At 43.7% G+C, this 16634-nt stretch overlaps 4 protein-coding genes across 13 annotated transcripts; 2 read left to right on the top strand and 2 right to left on the bottom strand.

Moving 5' to 3' along the window:
• Positions 1-326: 326 nt before the first annotated feature.
• Positions 327-1212, bottom strand: LOC6527583 (60S ribosomal protein L37a). Its single transcript, XM_002088635.3, has 4 exons — positions 1194-1212; positions 1067-1121; positions 862-990; positions 327-621 (listed from the first exon to the last, which is right to left on the bottom strand). Exons 2-4 carry the CDS (start codon positions 1067-1069, stop codon positions 475-477), a joined length of 279 nt encoding a protein of 92 aa, XP_002088671.1. The 5' UTR covers positions 1070-1121; positions 1194-1212; the 3' UTR covers positions 327-474.
• Positions 1213-1602: 390 nt separating this feature from the next.
• LOC6527584 (protein Hook homolog 1) lies at positions 1603-9780 on the bottom strand. Of its 10 annotated transcripts, none has more exons than XM_002088636.4 (7): positions 9296-9780; positions 5060-5436; positions 4029-4977; positions 3874-3972; positions 3071-3163; positions 1958-2160; positions 1603-1902 (listed from the first exon to the last, which is right to left on the bottom strand). In XM_002088636.4, the coding sequence occupies exons 1-7, from the start codon at positions 9776-9778 to the stop codon at positions 1815-1817; spliced, it is 2292 nt and encodes a 763-aa protein (XP_002088672.2). In that variant the 5' UTR covers positions 9779-9780; the 3' UTR covers positions 1603-1814. The 10 variants fall into 10 exon arrangements, with proteins under 10 accessions (XP_002088672.2, XP_015053065.1, XP_015053072.1 ...); XM_015197579.3 differs by lacking the exon at positions 9296-9780 and adding an exon at positions 7840-8059; XM_015197586.3 differs by lacking the exon at positions 9296-9780 and adding an exon at positions 6215-6328.
• A 3146-nt stretch (positions 9781-12926) lies between these two features.
• On the top strand, positions 12927-14309 carry LOC6527585 (26S proteasome non-ATPase regulatory subunit 14). The gene is made up of 3 exons (XM_002088637.3): positions 12927-13086; positions 13158-13931; positions 14025-14309. Exons 2-3 carry the CDS (start codon positions 13167-13169, stop codon positions 14184-14186), a joined length of 927 nt encoding a protein of 308 aa, XP_002088673.1. The 5' UTR covers positions 12927-13086; positions 13158-13166; the 3' UTR covers positions 14187-14309.
• A 128-nt stretch (positions 14310-14437) lies between these two features.
• On the top strand, positions 14438-16526 carry LOC6527586. Its single transcript, XM_002088638.4, has one exon. The coding sequence runs from the start codon at positions 14563-14565 to the stop codon at positions 16423-16425; it is 1863 nt and encodes a 620-aa protein (XP_002088674.1). The 5' UTR covers positions 14438-14562; the 3' UTR covers positions 16426-16526.
• The last annotated feature ends 108 nt before the right edge of the window (positions 16527-16634 follow it).

The raw sequence follows: 16634 nt of genomic DNA, 5'->3' as shown, positions 1-16634 counted from the left end.
AAGGAGCTTGTCACCGGAAGGGCAGAGAAGCGGTACACATTCATTGCGACTTTTTCAGCTCCTCATAGTTGGCAGATCATGGAAACTGCGATTATAACAAGATACTCTTGGGTGCCACATGGCTTGCAGTGCATCTCAAACTGTAGAGCATTCCTAATCGAACTTATCAGCCTTGCACACAGAACTGAAATCACAAGTGCACAGAAGTAGCACATCCAACGGACTAACCGAGTGGGGAATCTTGGGATTCTGGTAATGCCAGGATTTGTTTTCACACGGATCTGTTGTCAACATAGTTTTCCACAGAAATGAACCTCACTTTCGCATACTGTTAAAAGTAAAAAACATTTTTTATTTTCACATGACCGGCACGGCGCAAACCACAGGAAAATCGCGTTGTCAGATTAAAACTAGGGGAGCTAGCATAGCGGAGCATTCAATTAGATGGTTCCATCATTAATGATCCGTATATGTTTACTGTTCCTTGGTTTCGCGCAGACGACGGACGGCAGATCGCACAGAGGCGGCGGCGGTGGTGGAGTACACCCAGGCGCCACCGGCGACGGTCCTCTTGCAGCGCTTGCAGGACCAGATGCCAACAACGGCGCGCTTCATGGAGTCCTGCGGATACAAGAGAAGATATGTTATTATCAATGAAAGCTCTGGTAGTTTGGTGCTTCTATTGGAAAGGAATTAATCAAAGAAACATTTCACCCACGAGGCTTTGCCGACACTGATTCGACACAGCCTAGGGCGTTGCTTTAGAAATGTCCATTGATAACGTTCCACCAACGATTCGCCACCAGTTGGCGCTCCAATTTTGGGTCACCCTAATGTTGAATGGCGTGAGCCCGCACTCACCTTGCCGCAGAAGGAGCAAGTGTACTTGCTGTGCTGGGTGATTTCCATCTTCTTGACCATCTTACGCAGGGAGGCACCATAACGGGTACCATATTTACCAACGATTCCAACCTTCTTGGTGCGCTTGGCCTGTCAATGGAAGAAGAAGAAGGGGTTAGCAATGCGGTTGGTGTGCATTTCCGTGGGAATTTTGCGTTCGTCGTACCATTTTGCTGTTGTTGTTGGTGTGTTAGACACGGGAAAGATTCGCCAGCAGTATTCTGTGCACGTGGAAATGAGATAAGGATAAATTAATAGGGGAAAAACGTGGAGCAAAAAAATTGTACACTTACACGCCGGAAACGAAAAATCGAAAAGAGCGAAAAGTGTGACCGCCGCGCTTTACTTCCATTTTGACAAAAATTGTGGACGCGACATGGTGCAAAACTTGGATACGAACGTAGCTAAGAGTTGAACCAAAATTTATCGAGATTTCGAATTCAATTTGAAATCTCCGAATTTTTCCGAATTTTTAATGGCGAAAAATTCCGTTAAGAATTTTTATTTTGTTTAATTTTAATTGATATTAAATATTATTTAACTTTTATAAAAATGTTGCAATACTGTATGCGCCCAAAAATAAAATAACACCACTTCATTAATTCAGATTTTTCATTTATTTGCCATTAAAACTCCACTGAAACTCCATAAAATATGATGGTGTTATTCCCACTTGATTTAGCTAGATCTACAAAAACTACGTAGATTTTGTAAAATTGTATTACTCCCAAGATGTTTGTATTCTTACACAGGACGTACTTGTATGCCTTAAGCTTTAGACCAGAAAATATTATACGTAATTCGAAATAAACTTATGGAAAAATTTATACACTTCGTTTGCCAAAGAAATAACTTATAACATGGGCGCCTGCATAATTTAACAAAATTATTCCGATAAGAAAATAAAATTGAAATTAAAGCCGCCAGCCAATTAGCGGAAAACAATGCAATTTAGCGCGAACCAAAATCATAGACATCGTTTTGCTCACTTTGGCGTGCAATCTAAGTATTAATAATAAGTATACGCCATGGGTAACGATGAACGAGAGAACCTCACTTTGGCGTTCGATTGGCGGCGCTGATCTTCTGCTTCTCGACATCGGTGAACTCGAGGATGCTCTCGATGGCCTGCAGATGGCCCTGGGAGTTCTCCTTGTCCGTGAGGAAGTAGAAGATAGCGCTCTTCAGGAACTGCAGCGTCACCTCCGGATCCACATGGGTGCGATTCTTCTGCGCTTCCAGCAGGCGGCGATATATGGTCTAAATGTGGTTTTATTTAGTTTTGTGTACATTTTTACAATGGTCAGGTTAGTCGGGTCGTGGGAGAGAGAGAGAGAGAGAGAGAGAGAGAGAGAAGAAGTGCAAGAAGAAGTGAAAAGAATTAGTCAGAATTTTCAATATTCAAACTGCAGATGGAAAGTGTGGTTAGTTGTTGAAATCAAATGTATTTACAAAGGATTCGCATTAATATTGGTTGTGCTATGCCATATGAACATTTAGGTTATAATGTTATGTATGTAACACTGAATAATTTTCGGGAATTTCGGGAGCGGTTATGGTTGTTAAATCAATCGCTTTTGGTTTTGGCTTTAATTGGAAGTTAACTTGAGGTGAACCACATGCTAAATGGATTTTAGATAGAGATTAGCTTTGGGTGTTTTGTCTGTAACTTTCGAACAGAGAGTAGTATCTATCATCTAGCCATAGTGTCATGTGTGAATGATGTTGAACATACCTCTAGTTGTTACCTCTACAAAACGCTTTTGTTCGGAAACAACAAGTACTTACAAAACAACGATTTATATTTGTATGCATATATTTTTTGTGTGTAAATGGAAATCATTAAAGTGTTCACAAGATCTCAAAGTTGTAGCTTCGTTGGAAACCCAATAACCTTACCCTGGCCCATGAGCGCAAATGCGAATGCGTATGAAAATGCTGGTTAGTCTCGAGGGTGAGGTGAGGTGTGGGAATTTTGGATGGTTTCGGATGGTAGGACCCAATGTTCGATATAGCCAATGTGCGTGATCAAATCATAGATTGCAACTCAAAATACTCTTTTTTTTTGGGGGGTAATTTTGCCATAATAAATCAAAAGTTAGTTTAGTTAGTCGGGTTGATTATTTTTGGGTGGGGTGGTAGTGGGAGTTTTGTTAGGGATATTACAAACCTTACGCGCGCCAAGTACCCACAAAGAAATCGCCTCTTTTGCAGTAAGGAGAGCATGATTACTGCCGCACTCTCTCATTCTGCACTCTGATGCCTACAGAAAAATAGTTTGTTTTTTGTTTGTTTTACGACAGAAATATTTGAAATTTAGAAAGAGTTGTTGCTATTATCGGTTAAATGAACTAAAAATTAATATATTGTACAACTGAACCAAAGAGAAGTACGGAGAAAGATAGCTAAGGTCATAAAAGTTCAGCATGCGGTTGGAACGTTTGGAATTGAAACGGAAACATGAACGAAAGTGTGTCAACTGTACTTGGGTTACATGCATGCACTTGCTTGCTCGCCGCACTCCACACTACGTGACTGTACTTGGGCTACTCGAACTCGCAACGGAATGAAAATGAAACAAATCAAACGAATTGAACGTAAACGATGTTGCATTTAATGTAAGTTTAAGTGTGTAGTAATCTTGCTAGAAAATTAGTTATATGCGAAATGATCTTAACAGCTAGAAACGAAATTCAACGAAAATGTCGCTTGTGTCGATCACGATCGAGCACTGATTGTGGCGGGCATTTCAATTAGGTGCCGCTTTTCCAGTCGGGCAAAGTCAGACCAATTGAAGTGCCACGCCCACAAGCCAATGATTATAGTATAGTAGGTGAATCGAATGCGTGTTGTTGTTCTTGTTGTTCTTGTGGCGGTGTCGAACTGAGATGCTGAGATGCCTCACGATGCAACAAAATGCAACACACAAAACAAAACCGAAAATAGGATGAGGAATATATTGAAGAATCTTACGCGTATGTTCTCCAACTCGTCCTGCGTGCTCTGCAGCTGATGCAGTAGCTCATTGATCGACACCTTGCTCTCCGGCTGACGCTGTGCCAAATCCAGTGCCTGCACGGGCAATATGATCATCATTTGAATCATTTACAATCTGGGTTAGTGCCTACCTGATCCGCTCGAGAAATGCGCTCCGCCTCCTGTCCCTGCTGGTACATGTGCAGGTACATCTTGTTCTGCTTCTCCTCGTGCTCGATCAGCTTGCGCTGCAGATCCTCCAGCTGCTTCTCCAGCTCCCGGATGCGCTGCTTGGCCTGCTCGTAGTCGGGCACCATGTCCGAGTACCTGGTGTTGCACTCGGCCAGCTTCTGGAGCAGCGCCTCCACTTTGTCGTTGTGGGATCTCTTCATATCGCTGGTCGCGCTATCCTGACTCCTGATGAGCTCCTCGATCCGGTGCTCGTACATGCGTATCAGTTCCTGTCGCTGCAGCTCGTAGTTCTCCAGATTGCTGGCGGCATCACCATCACCTCCAGCGCCTCCGCACACCACATCCGGTTCGCCATCGGGCGTGGCAGTGCCGCATGCCTCGCTCTGCGTCTGCGAGTCCTTCGAGTGCACCGACGACATGGTGAGGTCCTCGAAGTGGCCGGAATCCGCGTAGGAGCTCTGCATCTCCGCCGACATCTGCATGGCCTGCAGCTGCTGGTGCTGCAGCGAGTGGTTCGCCTGCTGCTGCTGCTGCTGCTGGCGGCTTAGATGGCGTGGACTGCCCTTTGCATTGCCCTCGTCGACCATGTCCACGATGGGCGAAACATCCTGCGAGGTCTTTAGCTCCGCCTCACGCACGGTTACCGCATCGGAGGAGGCCGAACGCTCCTCCGGCGAACTGAGCGATGCCTTGAACAGGCGCAGCTCCACCACCTCGCGTGTCAGACGCAGTAGCTCCGTATCCTTTTGCTCCAGATCCTGCCGCGCGATGCACAGCAGCTCCTTGAGCCGCCGTATCTGCCGCTGTGCCCGCTGCGTGGGCGTCAGATAGTCGGGTCCCACCTGGCCCGCATAGTTGGAGCAGTGCACCACGTACTTCATCTTGCGACCACTGAAGGTGGTGCCGTTTCTGAAAGTTCATAAGGTTTTAATTAAATATTTCACGGGGATATCCAGCACTTGATTTGAATATTAATCAAGAGACATCCTACCTGGCCACATAGGGATGCTCGCAGGACATGGTGGAGCGACCCGACGTGGTGGTGGCGAACGAGTACATCGAGTCTAGATCATCGTCCAGATAGGTACTGGGTGAGTCCGGTGTGACCGGCGGCGTCCTCGGCGAAATCTTCGACTCGTGCAGCGTGGACAGTTTGCCCTGGTTGGCCTTGACGCAGTTACCCTGCCGAATGCAGCTATGTGGCGCTATTGGCGTCTCTGCCGCAGTTGCAGCTGCTCCGCTAGCAGGCGTTTGGGGCGTCTGTGGCGTCTGAGGCGTCTGTAGCGTCCTGGGCGTCCTGGCGGTCCTGGGGGACGGGTCCTTGGTGCCACTGCTGCTGATGTCACTGCCGCCGTTCAACTTGAGAGACTGCAAGATGGGAGATGGCAGACGGAGGATGGGAGATCGAAGACTGGGATTAGTAACTATCTTTCGCCCATGCCGATGTGGTGGCTGCCCCTCGACAGCTTAATCTTTCTTTTTGTTTTCTTCATTTCAATTTTACACTCTTGTTTCACTGCTTAGCTATTTTCTAATTTTTTTGTTTTTCGTTGCGTGGTCGCTGGTCAGTCGTGCATGGGATTTTGTATAGATTTGGCAAGAAAATAGCAAGCAAAAAAAAAGCAAAAAAAAAGTAGCCGCGTGAAATGCAGGGTAAGGCAATTCGCATTTGCAACGCCCCTAAAAGCAATTTGTTGCCATAGATTTAACAAAACATAGTTGGTTCGCATTCGCATTCGCTTGGCTTACTTTCATTGTGGTACTCTTGAAAATCCCCTCCCTTTTTTTACTTGGGCTCCACCAATTCGAGCAGCATTTTTGTGGTCAATTAACTGGCCATTAGTCGGGCTTTCCAAGTGGGTATTAAGTATTTAGTGTTTAGCATTTTGCTAATCGGACTAACCGACTAAACTTAAATCGCTGGTGCGTCGATTAAATCATTAAGTTCTGTAAATTATGCATGATTTCTCCGATTTGCTTGGCTTTAACTAAACAAAACTAGAGCAAAATCATTTAAAAACCTATTTTACCAAAGCTATTTAGGTGGATAGTGTCTCTAAAAGATAAACCTATTCTACCAAAGCTATTTAGGTGCATGGTGTGTGTTGAAGATAAAGGGTTCTGTAGCAAGGAAAATGTACTCAGCTGTTTGAGAAGACAAATCGTCCTTCTTTGTAGTCTCCTTAAGGACATATTTTGAGCACTTGATTAAAAACTTAAGAATCCTTAAATAAACACTTGCCATTGCGCCACCACAATGGTCTGTAAGCCCATACAAACTGAATTGAGCAAAATAAAGTGATTGGAATGTGATTGAAAATGCAAATAAATACAGATTGCTAGAGTACTTAAATAAAACTTAAACCTTTCTATATGAGTTAATATGAGTTAAGCCCAACAAGTGCCTAGTTAGGCACCTAACCATGTACTATAATTAACTAGTCCACCCATTTAGCGGAAAAGCGCAGAAGTAAGTGAAAAGTTCATTGACTGGCAGTGCATTGATTGTGCTGCAAAGTGATTTAGGAACCACTGGCCCATATCTTAGCCCCTTTTTCTGCCACACTGACCAACTCATCAATGGGCTGACTGAAAACGATCCGTTGACAGCGTTTTGTTGGAATGGAAGGCAAATCTCTTTGCTGGCTGCCACTGCATTCGTTTGCGTGTGGAGCACGTTTATTTCATAATCAGTAATGAGTTTCTTGCTCTATTTAATTGCCCAAGTTCTGGGGAATATTTTATTACTGGCATTACTGGTATGGCCAGCACCGGAGAAACTGTTTACGCACGGCTAAACAATGGCCAAAACCAGACTGGGAAAGGGAATAATGGGCCGCAAACGGGGCTAAAACACACTTGGCCACGTAATAACTGACCCTTAGTTGCATTACGCACTTGAGGCCGCCTTAAAGCCATCACAGAGTCACGTTTCAGGCATCCAACTTGGCTTACACGGCGTTCAGGTGGCATCAATCAAGCTGCTGACTAAGAAAAATCAATGACTTTGATTCCGATACGGAGGAGATGGGCGGACACCTTGCAGGTGAAAATATCAAAAGAAAAACTCACGTAATTGCCAATTCAGCCCAGTTGGCCAAGTGCCAATATCAGTATTCCAACTATTTTGGTCACGTGTTGGCCATCACTTTTCGCTGCTGTGGGAATGCTTGTTTGGGCCAAGTTTGTTGGCCAAAACACAAAAGGACATCCGAAACTTTGCATACTTTTCAGGGTCGAAAGGGGTGAAAATTTCAATCAGCTACTAATGGTTTTTACACTCTACTTTGATCGATATTATTTCAACTACTTTTCGATTTAATTTCTTGACTCTGGACGCAACCAAATCAGCTGCCTCTTTTTATGATATATGGTGGTTAAAAAGTGTTTTCTTATAAGCTGCATAAATCATCCCTAATTGCTGACTTTCAAAAAAGCTCCACCACCTTGTTAAAGTAAGAGTACAAATATTATACAAACTGGTTTAAGAGCTTAATGATATTAAATCAGCAACTATTTTGATTTAGATACTTTTGAAAATAAGACTCCAGCATTCAGAACTATTTTTATGTACATAATTATGTATTCACACGTGCCACTTCCGTTCTGCCCCCAAAAAAATACAGGACATTTACACTGAAGCATTTTCGATGCAATTAGAAGGTGGAGCGTAGAAAATCAATAACAATTATGAATTAATAACGCAGTGAGGCCAACGAACTGCCACTTTTAATGAGGGCTTAAAATAGCGAGTACAAAGCGCGTAATTACCATTTATGAGCCATGGCCCCAAGTTGTGGGCTTCAATTAAAATCGCTCGCACACTGTACTTAGTGGGTACTTGGGTACTTTGAGAACGCGAACGAAGAAGCAGCAATAACAATGCACTATGGGCAAAATGCACGCTTCAATTGTTTGGGCCAGAAGGTTTACAGTTTAAACAATATGTCTGTGAGCCGAACCGCGAATCTTGTGAACGCGGTGAGTGGAAAAAATCAACTGAAACGCAAATCACTTGACCAAGAAGCGAAGAGAGCAGAGAAGCAGGCGAAGAAGATACCAAAAAGGTGGTTAAAACCAGAGGCGGAGAGAGCAAAGCAAAAGGGGGGAGGGGGACCAAGGGTTTGGGGGTGGTGCTTGTGGCCTCAAAAGCTGCGCACTTGCATTTCCTGTTCTCTCAACCCCCGCGAATCGGAGGAAAACACAAACAAGCCGAAAATCAGCTGTTTCCTAGGTACAATTTGGCAGACGGAACAAGCGGAAGTGGAAGCGAAACAGCTGCTACAAGCGTACGAGGGAAGGGGGAGGAGGTGAGAGGTTGTGTTTTAGGTACAGCGTGTGTAAGCTATGTTTGTCTTCGTCTTCTTTCTTTCGACCACCCTCCCTACCTCCCTCCCTCCCATTTCACAGCATTATGCAAACTCGGCTTTGGCTTTATTTTCTGTTCCCTTCGCACGGTACATGTGTACATACATACATATGTATATGTATAGTATATCTGGTTTAATGATCGCCGTCAGCGGGAAGAGCACAAAACTGTAAGCTGCGTGTCATCACGACATCGACAAAAGTGCAAGTGACAAAATGGCATTAGCCAGCTAAATCAATTATATGTAACTTTTCAGGAAACTTTCATCCATAAGCAAAGTCTCTACTGCAAAGTCATTACAAAGTTGGCAAAATGCGCAGGTTAAGGCAGGTTATAAACCTTTTCAATTATTTTTTTATTTCTATAATATTTATTATAAAGAGAAAAACATTTGATGTAAAGTTAACACGCTATGACTAGTTTTAAACGAATCACGTCATTAGTTTACAATTCTACTACAATAAAACTACTACAAAATAATTAAGACCAGTTTCCGAAGTAAAAATACTACCATCTTTAAAAAAAATATCTCCTAGATAACGATCAGAACGGTCCTGAGACCCCACACTTTCCAGGGTATTTAATAGTCTATAATAAACTTAGTTCCCTTTCCGCATGAAGCCATGAGGTAAGCAAACTTATTTTGCCTTCAAAGTGGGAGCGTTGTGTTGGGAGTGCTCCAGAATTCCCGGAAAACGCCTTTAGACTTCCCTAGATAGTTTCGTAATACCCACACTACTTTCCACGACTACTACCCCCACGTAACCTTTGACCCGCCTTGCGAGGGCGGTTCTTCAATTACCAGTGCCTAGTGAAAATCAATACAATTGTGTACTTGCACCACCTATGACAACTCACCAGATTTCGCGGCTTGCCGTTGGCCATGCTGCTGTTGGCCGCCACTTTGGTAGCCGGAGCCACTGCCTCCTTATCCAAAGACATGCACTGGGCGGCGTTGCATAGTGCCTCCGTGGAAGGCTCCACTTCCACTTCCGGTTCCTGCTCCGTTTTGTGGCCTAAATTGCACCAGCTGCGATTACGCCTCAAGTGAACCGGGTGCGAACGCGACTCGAGGATGGATGGGATCGCCGTGAGCTTGGCGCGCGAACTGAATCCGCCTCCGCCGGCTGGCCAGTGCTCAGCCCGTAAACCAAGCTCGGCGGGATTCCCGCGCAGACGCAGGGATGCGGAACGCCGGAAACGAGCCACGGCGGGATGTGGAATGCGTGTGGGCGTTGTGGATGCCGTGTGCGAGTCCTCGGCGGGCTCGTTGTCCTTCTCTCGCTGCACTTGCTCCTCCACCGCCGGCAGTGAGGTCTCCAGCTGCAGCGACGTCATCATTTCTGCAGAGAGAAAAATACGTGCAAGGTTATTAACTAGTTTTAATCAATTAAAAGAAAATTAAATAAAAATTAAATCAAAAGAATATATTTAAAATTATACCTTTCGACTTAAAATTTTAACTTTTGTTCATGCCATTATTTAACTACATAATTTAGAATTAACATATAACAATGATTAGCTAACCACTTTACCAGCTCGAAAGTGAAATGCAAAATAATGATTAGGAAAATGAACTGTATACAAATTGAGCTAAAATCAATTTCTAATCATTGGTTGCACTTTCAAAATGTAAGCAATTTAATAATTGAATGCCTCAGATAAACGACTTCATTATCTTAAACGCCCGTGGAGTAATTAAAACTTTCTTCAGCCCGCCATTAATAATTACGATCGTACTCCTTGCCGTTCGCCAATTGTTGCACTGATTTGCTGGGCAAATCCAAAATGAAAAGTGAAATTAAAACATTTTCCCAGACATGCAACTCTCAGTTTTTTTTTTTTGTTTTCTTGCTTAGTTTATTTCCCTGCAGATAATTACGAAATTTGTTTGCGAAGATCTTTTTCATGTGCGGTTTCTGCGGCGGTTTCAATGGATCTGGTCGTTCTAGTTACACAAGTCAACCCGATCGCAAAGGTCTTTGGGTTAAATGAGCTGAAACACACGCAAACATTTATTTGACACCTTCAAAGGTGCAAGAAACTCAGTTGAATAATTTCTGCCACTATCAGCAATTAGGTGAGACATCAACAATCGTTGGTTTCTTTGATAAGATTTTTGGGTCACTTGGCAAATCAATGCGAAATTAATTGTTATCTTTTAAGCTTTTTTGCATTATCTTGCTTTCTAGTACTAATAAACTAGTTAAAAGCAAATTGGAATTTTATTTAAAAAAATAAATTAAAAATGCTGCACTACTAACATTACACTCTAATTAAATATTATAAGCAGTCAACATTAATTCTTCATTTTAATTTTTCCATTTCAACTTGTACAACTTTCGTGTCGCTTTGCAAGGCCCCCCAAACATTTCCCCTAACCAAAATAATTGTCTTACTCATCTGACCCTTATTATCTTCTCTTTTTCCTCTTGGATGCCGCTGCCACTTTTGGTAGCAATTAGAGCGACTATCATTGTAAAGTATTTCCGCTCATTTCTTTTCAACTCAGCCTGCTCCAAACAAAATGCTCAGTTTTGGGGGGTTTTGGGTTGAGTTAGGCCATAAAAGGTCAATTTCACAGCTGAACAAACGTGTTTTTCTCCACTTTTTCCCCCCTTTAATATCGGCTATGTGTTTATTTGCCACGTTTTTGTAACCAGATTGAGTGCATTCACGTCATTTCTTCGAACGGGATTGATTTAAGCGTTGACAAGGTCAATGGATAGCGTTTAAGATGCCCAACTCAGATGCGAAGCTATTTAATCAATGGCGAAATGGAGCACGTTTCATTTGTTTTCAGCCTAAGCAAATACCAAGCAGCTGTTTAAGTAATTAAGGGTACACGGAGCGAAATACTGACAGGTTATAGGAATAATGTTACTTTTGAATTATCACTTTAAATCTGAACGTAAAACTTATGAATTATCACTTTAAATCTGAAAGAGAATTTTGAGATACCTACGTTTAAACTAATCACGTAGAATTACTGTTCGTTGAATTACTTGAATTAAATACACATGTTAGATAAAAATGCCAAATTTGTATTTTTTGTGTACCAATAGAACACACTCCCCCTGTAAAAAAAAAGCTCTTCAAGTTCCCGCTCTCACTTATCAACATTAACAATTTTGTGGCTGTGTTTCGCTGGGTGATAAGAGGGCAAGTCAACAGCGAAATACAAAATCGACACAAATATGTCGGCCTCAGCTGAAATTTGCCACCTTTCAGCTAGAAATATTAACAATTTGTATTTAAATACCTCAGTTTGGCTACGCTTGCGGCAAATGAGTGCACTATTTGCTGGCAATTTGTATGCGAATAATTGCAGATACGAGTATCTTGAGCACACCGAGCGGCAAACCGTTTAACCAAGCGAAAAGTATTAAACTATTCAACTTTAACAACAATTGTGTGGAGTGCGCGTGCTGAAGGCGAGCGACAAAATGCAACTGAAGCTGAAAAGCCGAGCGGCGAATGGAAAAGTCTGTTGGCAGATGGAAAAACTATTGTTCAATTACCAAAGCGAGACGGAAAATGGAGTAGTCCGTGTGTTGCAATCGGATGGATTTTAGTTTTTGGATTTTGTTGTCGGTGTGTGTGGCGTAGTCCCATGGACTTTTGATGGCATTTTAAGCGAATTTGCGAGCGTCTGGTGGTCTGGGAATCTCTTAATCGGAATCCCCATCTCCAAGAGCGAGGTGAAAGGCATAAAGAAGGCGCCGCATCCAAAAAGGCAAAAGGTTTTTTGTGCAATTAATCGGCACAATAAAAACAAAGGCGGCACTGCATTGTACTTGCCCAAATCGTTTCGCTTTTGCCGGCGAAGACCTCATTTCCCATGGCATTTGGATGGGCGGATGGATGGTGGTGCATTATAAGTTTTGCGGTGTTCGGTCTTGCGGAAAGTCTTAGTTTTCCTCAGCTCACTTCACTGGCAACCATACTGCGCGTTTATTCTATTGTTGTACAATATTACACACAGAAATGCACTTTTCACTGTACTTTCACGTCCTTTGACTTTGTTTTTCAGTTTTCGCCTTTTGAAAATTTTTAAGTTTGGCGCCATTTATAATTATCGATAGTTTATCTCATCGATATATAGACAGTGTTGACCAGCGCAGGCAACTAGCATACTGAAACATATGCTAAAAGAATGCATCAACATATAGGTAATACATATATTCAAAAAATACAATAAAATAATTTAGCTGATTATTAATTATATTTTATTAAGTTGATTTCTTTATAAAAAATATGTCATTTAATGGGTTCCACAGATTAAATTTTTGAAAACAAGTATTTTTGTTAATTATACTAACTATATGGACATATTAGTACAGTATTTACAAAACAATAACTACAACATTGCTTTGATTTCACATTGAACATAATTAGGAGTATGTTATAGTTTAGCTAAATACAAGCTGGAAATTAGCCAAAATGTCATCTCCTCCCTCCGATAGCTTTTCGATAGGCCAGGAGCGATACAACCCTGTTGCGAGTATTACTTGCAATTCTGCAAAATCAAACGAGACGGCTTTGTGTTTTTTGTTGCTGCTTACGGCGAAGAACGTAAATTACACGTAAAACAGTAGGAAATAGGTGATACTTGTCTCCGAACACAGAGTGTCTACAAATCCCCAGAGGTGAGCACTTGGCTTAGTCAACGCAATTCAATTGTTTCTAACCCCGATACGTTTCCTTGCCCTTCGGTTAGCCGCATAAAATGGATCGTCTGCTACGTCTTGGAGGCGCTATGCCACAGGCTGCCCCGCCCACAGATGCGCCCGTCGTGGACACCGCCGAGCAGGTGTACATCTCGTCCCTGGCCCTGCTTAAGATGCTCAAGCACGGACGGGCCGGCGTGCCCATGGAGGTGATGGGTCTGATGCTGGGCGAATTCGTGGACGACTACACGGTGCAGGTCATCGATGTGTTCGCCATGCCCCAAACGGGAACGGGTGTCTCCGTGGAGGCAGTGGATCCCGTCTTCCAGGCCAAGATGTTGGACATGCTGAAGCAGACGGGTCGGCCCGAAATGGTCGTTGGCTGGTATCACTCGCATCCTGGTTTCGGCTGCTGGCTGTCCGGTGTGGACATCAATACGCAGCAATCCTTCGAGGCGCTGTCGGAACGAGCTGTAGCTGTCGTCGTCGACCCCATTCAGTCCGTAAAGGGCAAGGTGGTCATCGATGCCTTCCGCCTGATCAATCCCAACATGCTTGTGCTGGGACAGGAACCCCGGCAGACAACCTCCAATCTGGGTCATCTGCAAAAGCCCTCTGTGCAGGCCCTGATCCATGGGCTCAATCGCCACTACTACTCGATTAGCATAAACTACCGCAAGAACGAACTGGAGCAGAAGATGCTTCTCAATCTGCACAAAAAGTCATGGAAGGATGGGCTTACGTTGTCCGACTACAATGAGCACTGTTCCATCAACGAGGACACCGTGGCCGAGATGCTGGATCTCGCCAAGAACTACAACAAGGTGGGTTATTGATTCTGAGTGGTGATTCATCTTATAAGTTCTTTGATTAGTTAGCCAGTATTCCTCTGATTTTTATCTTTTTGTTTCTTGCAGTCACTGGAGGACGAGGAGAAAATGACGCCCGAGCAGCTGGCGATCAAGAACGTGGGCAAACAGGACCCCAAGCGGCATTTAGAGGAGAAGGTGGACAAGGTTATGCAGAACAATATTGTGCAGTGCCTGGGCGCCATGCTGGACACCATAGTCTTTAAGTGAACTTTTGCATTTGCTCCCCTCAAATCAAATCCCCTTCATCCCCACAAACCGCTAAGCTAATCGTATTAACTGATAAAAAAAAACAACAGCTTTTGTTCAGAGCAAAGTTTTACACAAAGTGAATTTCGTTTTTCATTTGGCTGCAAGCTCTGGAGTTTTGTATTAAACTTTTCTGCTAATCAAGTATTTGGATGAAATGATTGACGAGTTTGGAATCAAAGTGCGTCGTGACACGAAAAAGCATAGTTAAGCATATGGCAAAAAACGATTTAGGGTCACACCACAATTCGCCAAAACAAAAAACTTATTTCAAATTTCGTACAATTTCGTCAGAATTTGGATTGCTTCCAAATGCCCGATCAGTTGATAAGCTGAGATGATGGCATCTACACCACTCCTTACCCTAAGCTGGCTGCTTCTACTGGGCAGTGCAGTGTGTTCTACAAATTCTAATCTCAAGATAATGGAACGAATGCTTGGAGATATGGATGAGAAAGCCGAACCCTGTCAGAATTTCTACAACTCATCTCAAAAGAATCTTCAATGGGCTGAATTTCCGACGGTGAGCGAAGAGTTCCAACTCCTGTTCGATGGAATAGAGAACGAGGTGTTTAAGGAGCACAGCTTCGAGCACAAGTTACAACGTTTCTACAAAATCTGTTTGACTAAGGAAAGACCCAGTCAGCTCAAGTTTTTTGAGCTGGTGCCACTGGGAGAAGATATCAACTGGCCCTTTTTGACGCCCGCCGGAAGCGAGTGGCCAAAGGAGAAGTTCCAGTGGACGGAGGCACTGGCTCAACTGCGTCGGTATGGCATAAATGACGTCATGTTCGGAATGAGTGTACGGCCGGATGCGGACAGTGGCCAGCCCATAGTGATCTTTGAAAAAAAGTACGATTTTTTATTGCGGTTCATGGAGTCGATGCAAAATGTTGGTCTTCCTCCCCATTTGGCAAAGGAGATAGCGCCCCTGGACAAGATCCTGCGAGAAGTGTACACATTAGATATGGAGTGGGAACACAAGGGAAACCGTGCACCTGGCCACCGGATAAGTCTGCGAGAGCTGGAAAATTATGGGGTGTCCCTAACCAAGTATCTTGAGATCGTCTTCAGACGCCCCTTTTCGCCGGATTTTGTGGTGCAGGTGGATAATCTTTACTACTTAATGGGGCTCCAGGAGGTCATGACTACCGTCCCCAGCCATGTGGTGGCCAAATATCTGGCGGCACGCTTTAACTTCTATATAGTGTTCACGTTTATGAAACACGGAGGATCATGCGTGACTTCAATGCGTCATACCATGGAATTCGCCAGTAATCTGCTGTTCGAGGAGCGAGTTCTGGGACGCAAAAAGCTACGTAGCTATCAAAACCAGGCTGGAAAAATATTTGATGCCATGCGCAAGCAGCTACACATCAGACTCGAAAGAAACTCCCTGGAGCTGCCAGCCGCTGAGATTTCCTCCCTGCAGAAGAAGTTGAATGGTTTGAGCCTGAGCATCGGCAATCTGCCGGGAAAAGCCGGTCATCGACGATTCGTAACCCGATTCTACAAGGATCTTGAGTTTGCAGACGACGAGACGTCTGCGACTGCCCATCTGAAGGTTTTGGAACACCGAACACGTGCCGAGCTGAGGCTACTGGACCAATCGAACTTCAACGATAGGCGGTACGTGCTCCACTATATACCCATTTCGAATAATTTCTTCGAAACTGCGATCGAGGAAAATGGAAACACGATTTATGTGGCCTACGACCTCCTGGCAGATGCTTCCTTCGACCCCGACAGCCATGAAATCTTTAAAATGACTCCCTTGGGCATCCGTTTTGCCTTCGAGATGCTAAAAAGTCTCAATCTTTATAATTGCAAACGGTATAAACTGAATATGCTCAAAATGTTCGATGATAACCAAATTATCACAGCCGGTGACGATTGTCAATCGGTTGTATGGTCTCAAGAGATGGCGGATAGTCAACGCGACCAGTACCTCGTAATGCTTCAATTGGCCTACGAAGCCTACTTTGCAGAGGATTCCAAGTTCAGCCAGAGGCAGCCCAACTTTACCACAATACCGCTGAGGAAGCTGTTCTTCTTCAGGTTTGGCCAGAGTTCCTTCGGAAAAACGCTGTATTCCATCAGCGATTTCGTCGAGGGCGGTCCACCCATAAATTCCTTCACAAGGATGCCTGTTTTTGTCCGCGCCTTCAACTGTTTGGCTCCGGAACAGGAGCTCAAATAGTATTAGGTCATTCTTCGACCAAGTACATGCCCACATATGTATTAGAACAACAACAAATTAATGCATTTACTACATGTTCTACCTTATTTTACACAGTGATACAAAAGATGTTTGTTTTTTGTTCAAAATCATTTGAAATAATGCTAAACTGTTGAAGACTGAATCCAAGAACGAAAACCATTATTATTAGTGAAGGGACAAGACAAATG

This window comes from Drosophila yakuba, chromosome 2L (assembly GCF_016746365.2).
Source record: "Drosophila yakuba strain Tai18E2 chromosome 2L, Prin_Dyak_Tai18E2_2.1, whole genome shotgun sequence".
In the NCBI taxonomy this organism is placed as follows: Eukaryota; Metazoa; Arthropoda; class Insecta; order Diptera; family Drosophilidae; genus Drosophila; species Drosophila yakuba.
Note: the sequence above shows the minus strand (reverse complement) of the source record. Positions and strands in the feature narration are given on the sequence as shown.

Bases quoted from the DNA above. Each gene is read 5' to 3' on its own strand.
- LOC6527583 (XM_002088635.3), bottom strand. The intron at 622-861 runs GTGAGTGCGGGC...TTGTATCCGCAG, and splicing joins CTTGCTCCTTCTGCGGCAAG to GACTCCATGAAGCGCGCCGT.
- LOC6527584 (XM_002088636.4), bottom strand. From the start codon at position 9,778: ATGATGACGTCGCTGCAGCTGGAGACCTCACTGCCGGCGGTGGAGGAG. The intron at 4,978-5,059 runs GTAGGATGTCTC...ATGAACTTTCAG, and splicing joins GAGCATCCCTATGTGGCCAG to AAACGGCACCACCTTCAGTG. The intron at 3,164-3,873 runs GTAAGATTCTTC...ATTTTTCTGTAG, and splicing joins ACGAGTTGGAGAACATACGC to GCATCAGAGTGCAGAATGAG.
- LOC6527585 (XM_002088637.3), top strand. From the start codon at position 13,167: ATGGATCGTCTGCTACGTCTTGGAGGCGCTATGCCACAGGCTGCCCCG. The intron at 13,932-14,024 runs GTGGGTTATTGA...TGTTTCTTGCAG, and splicing joins TCGCCAAGAACTACAACAAG to TCACTGGAGGACGAGGAGAA.
- LOC6527586 (XM_002088638.4), top strand. From the start codon at position 14,563: ATGATGGCATCTACACCACTCCTTACCCTAAGCTGGCTGCTTCTACTG.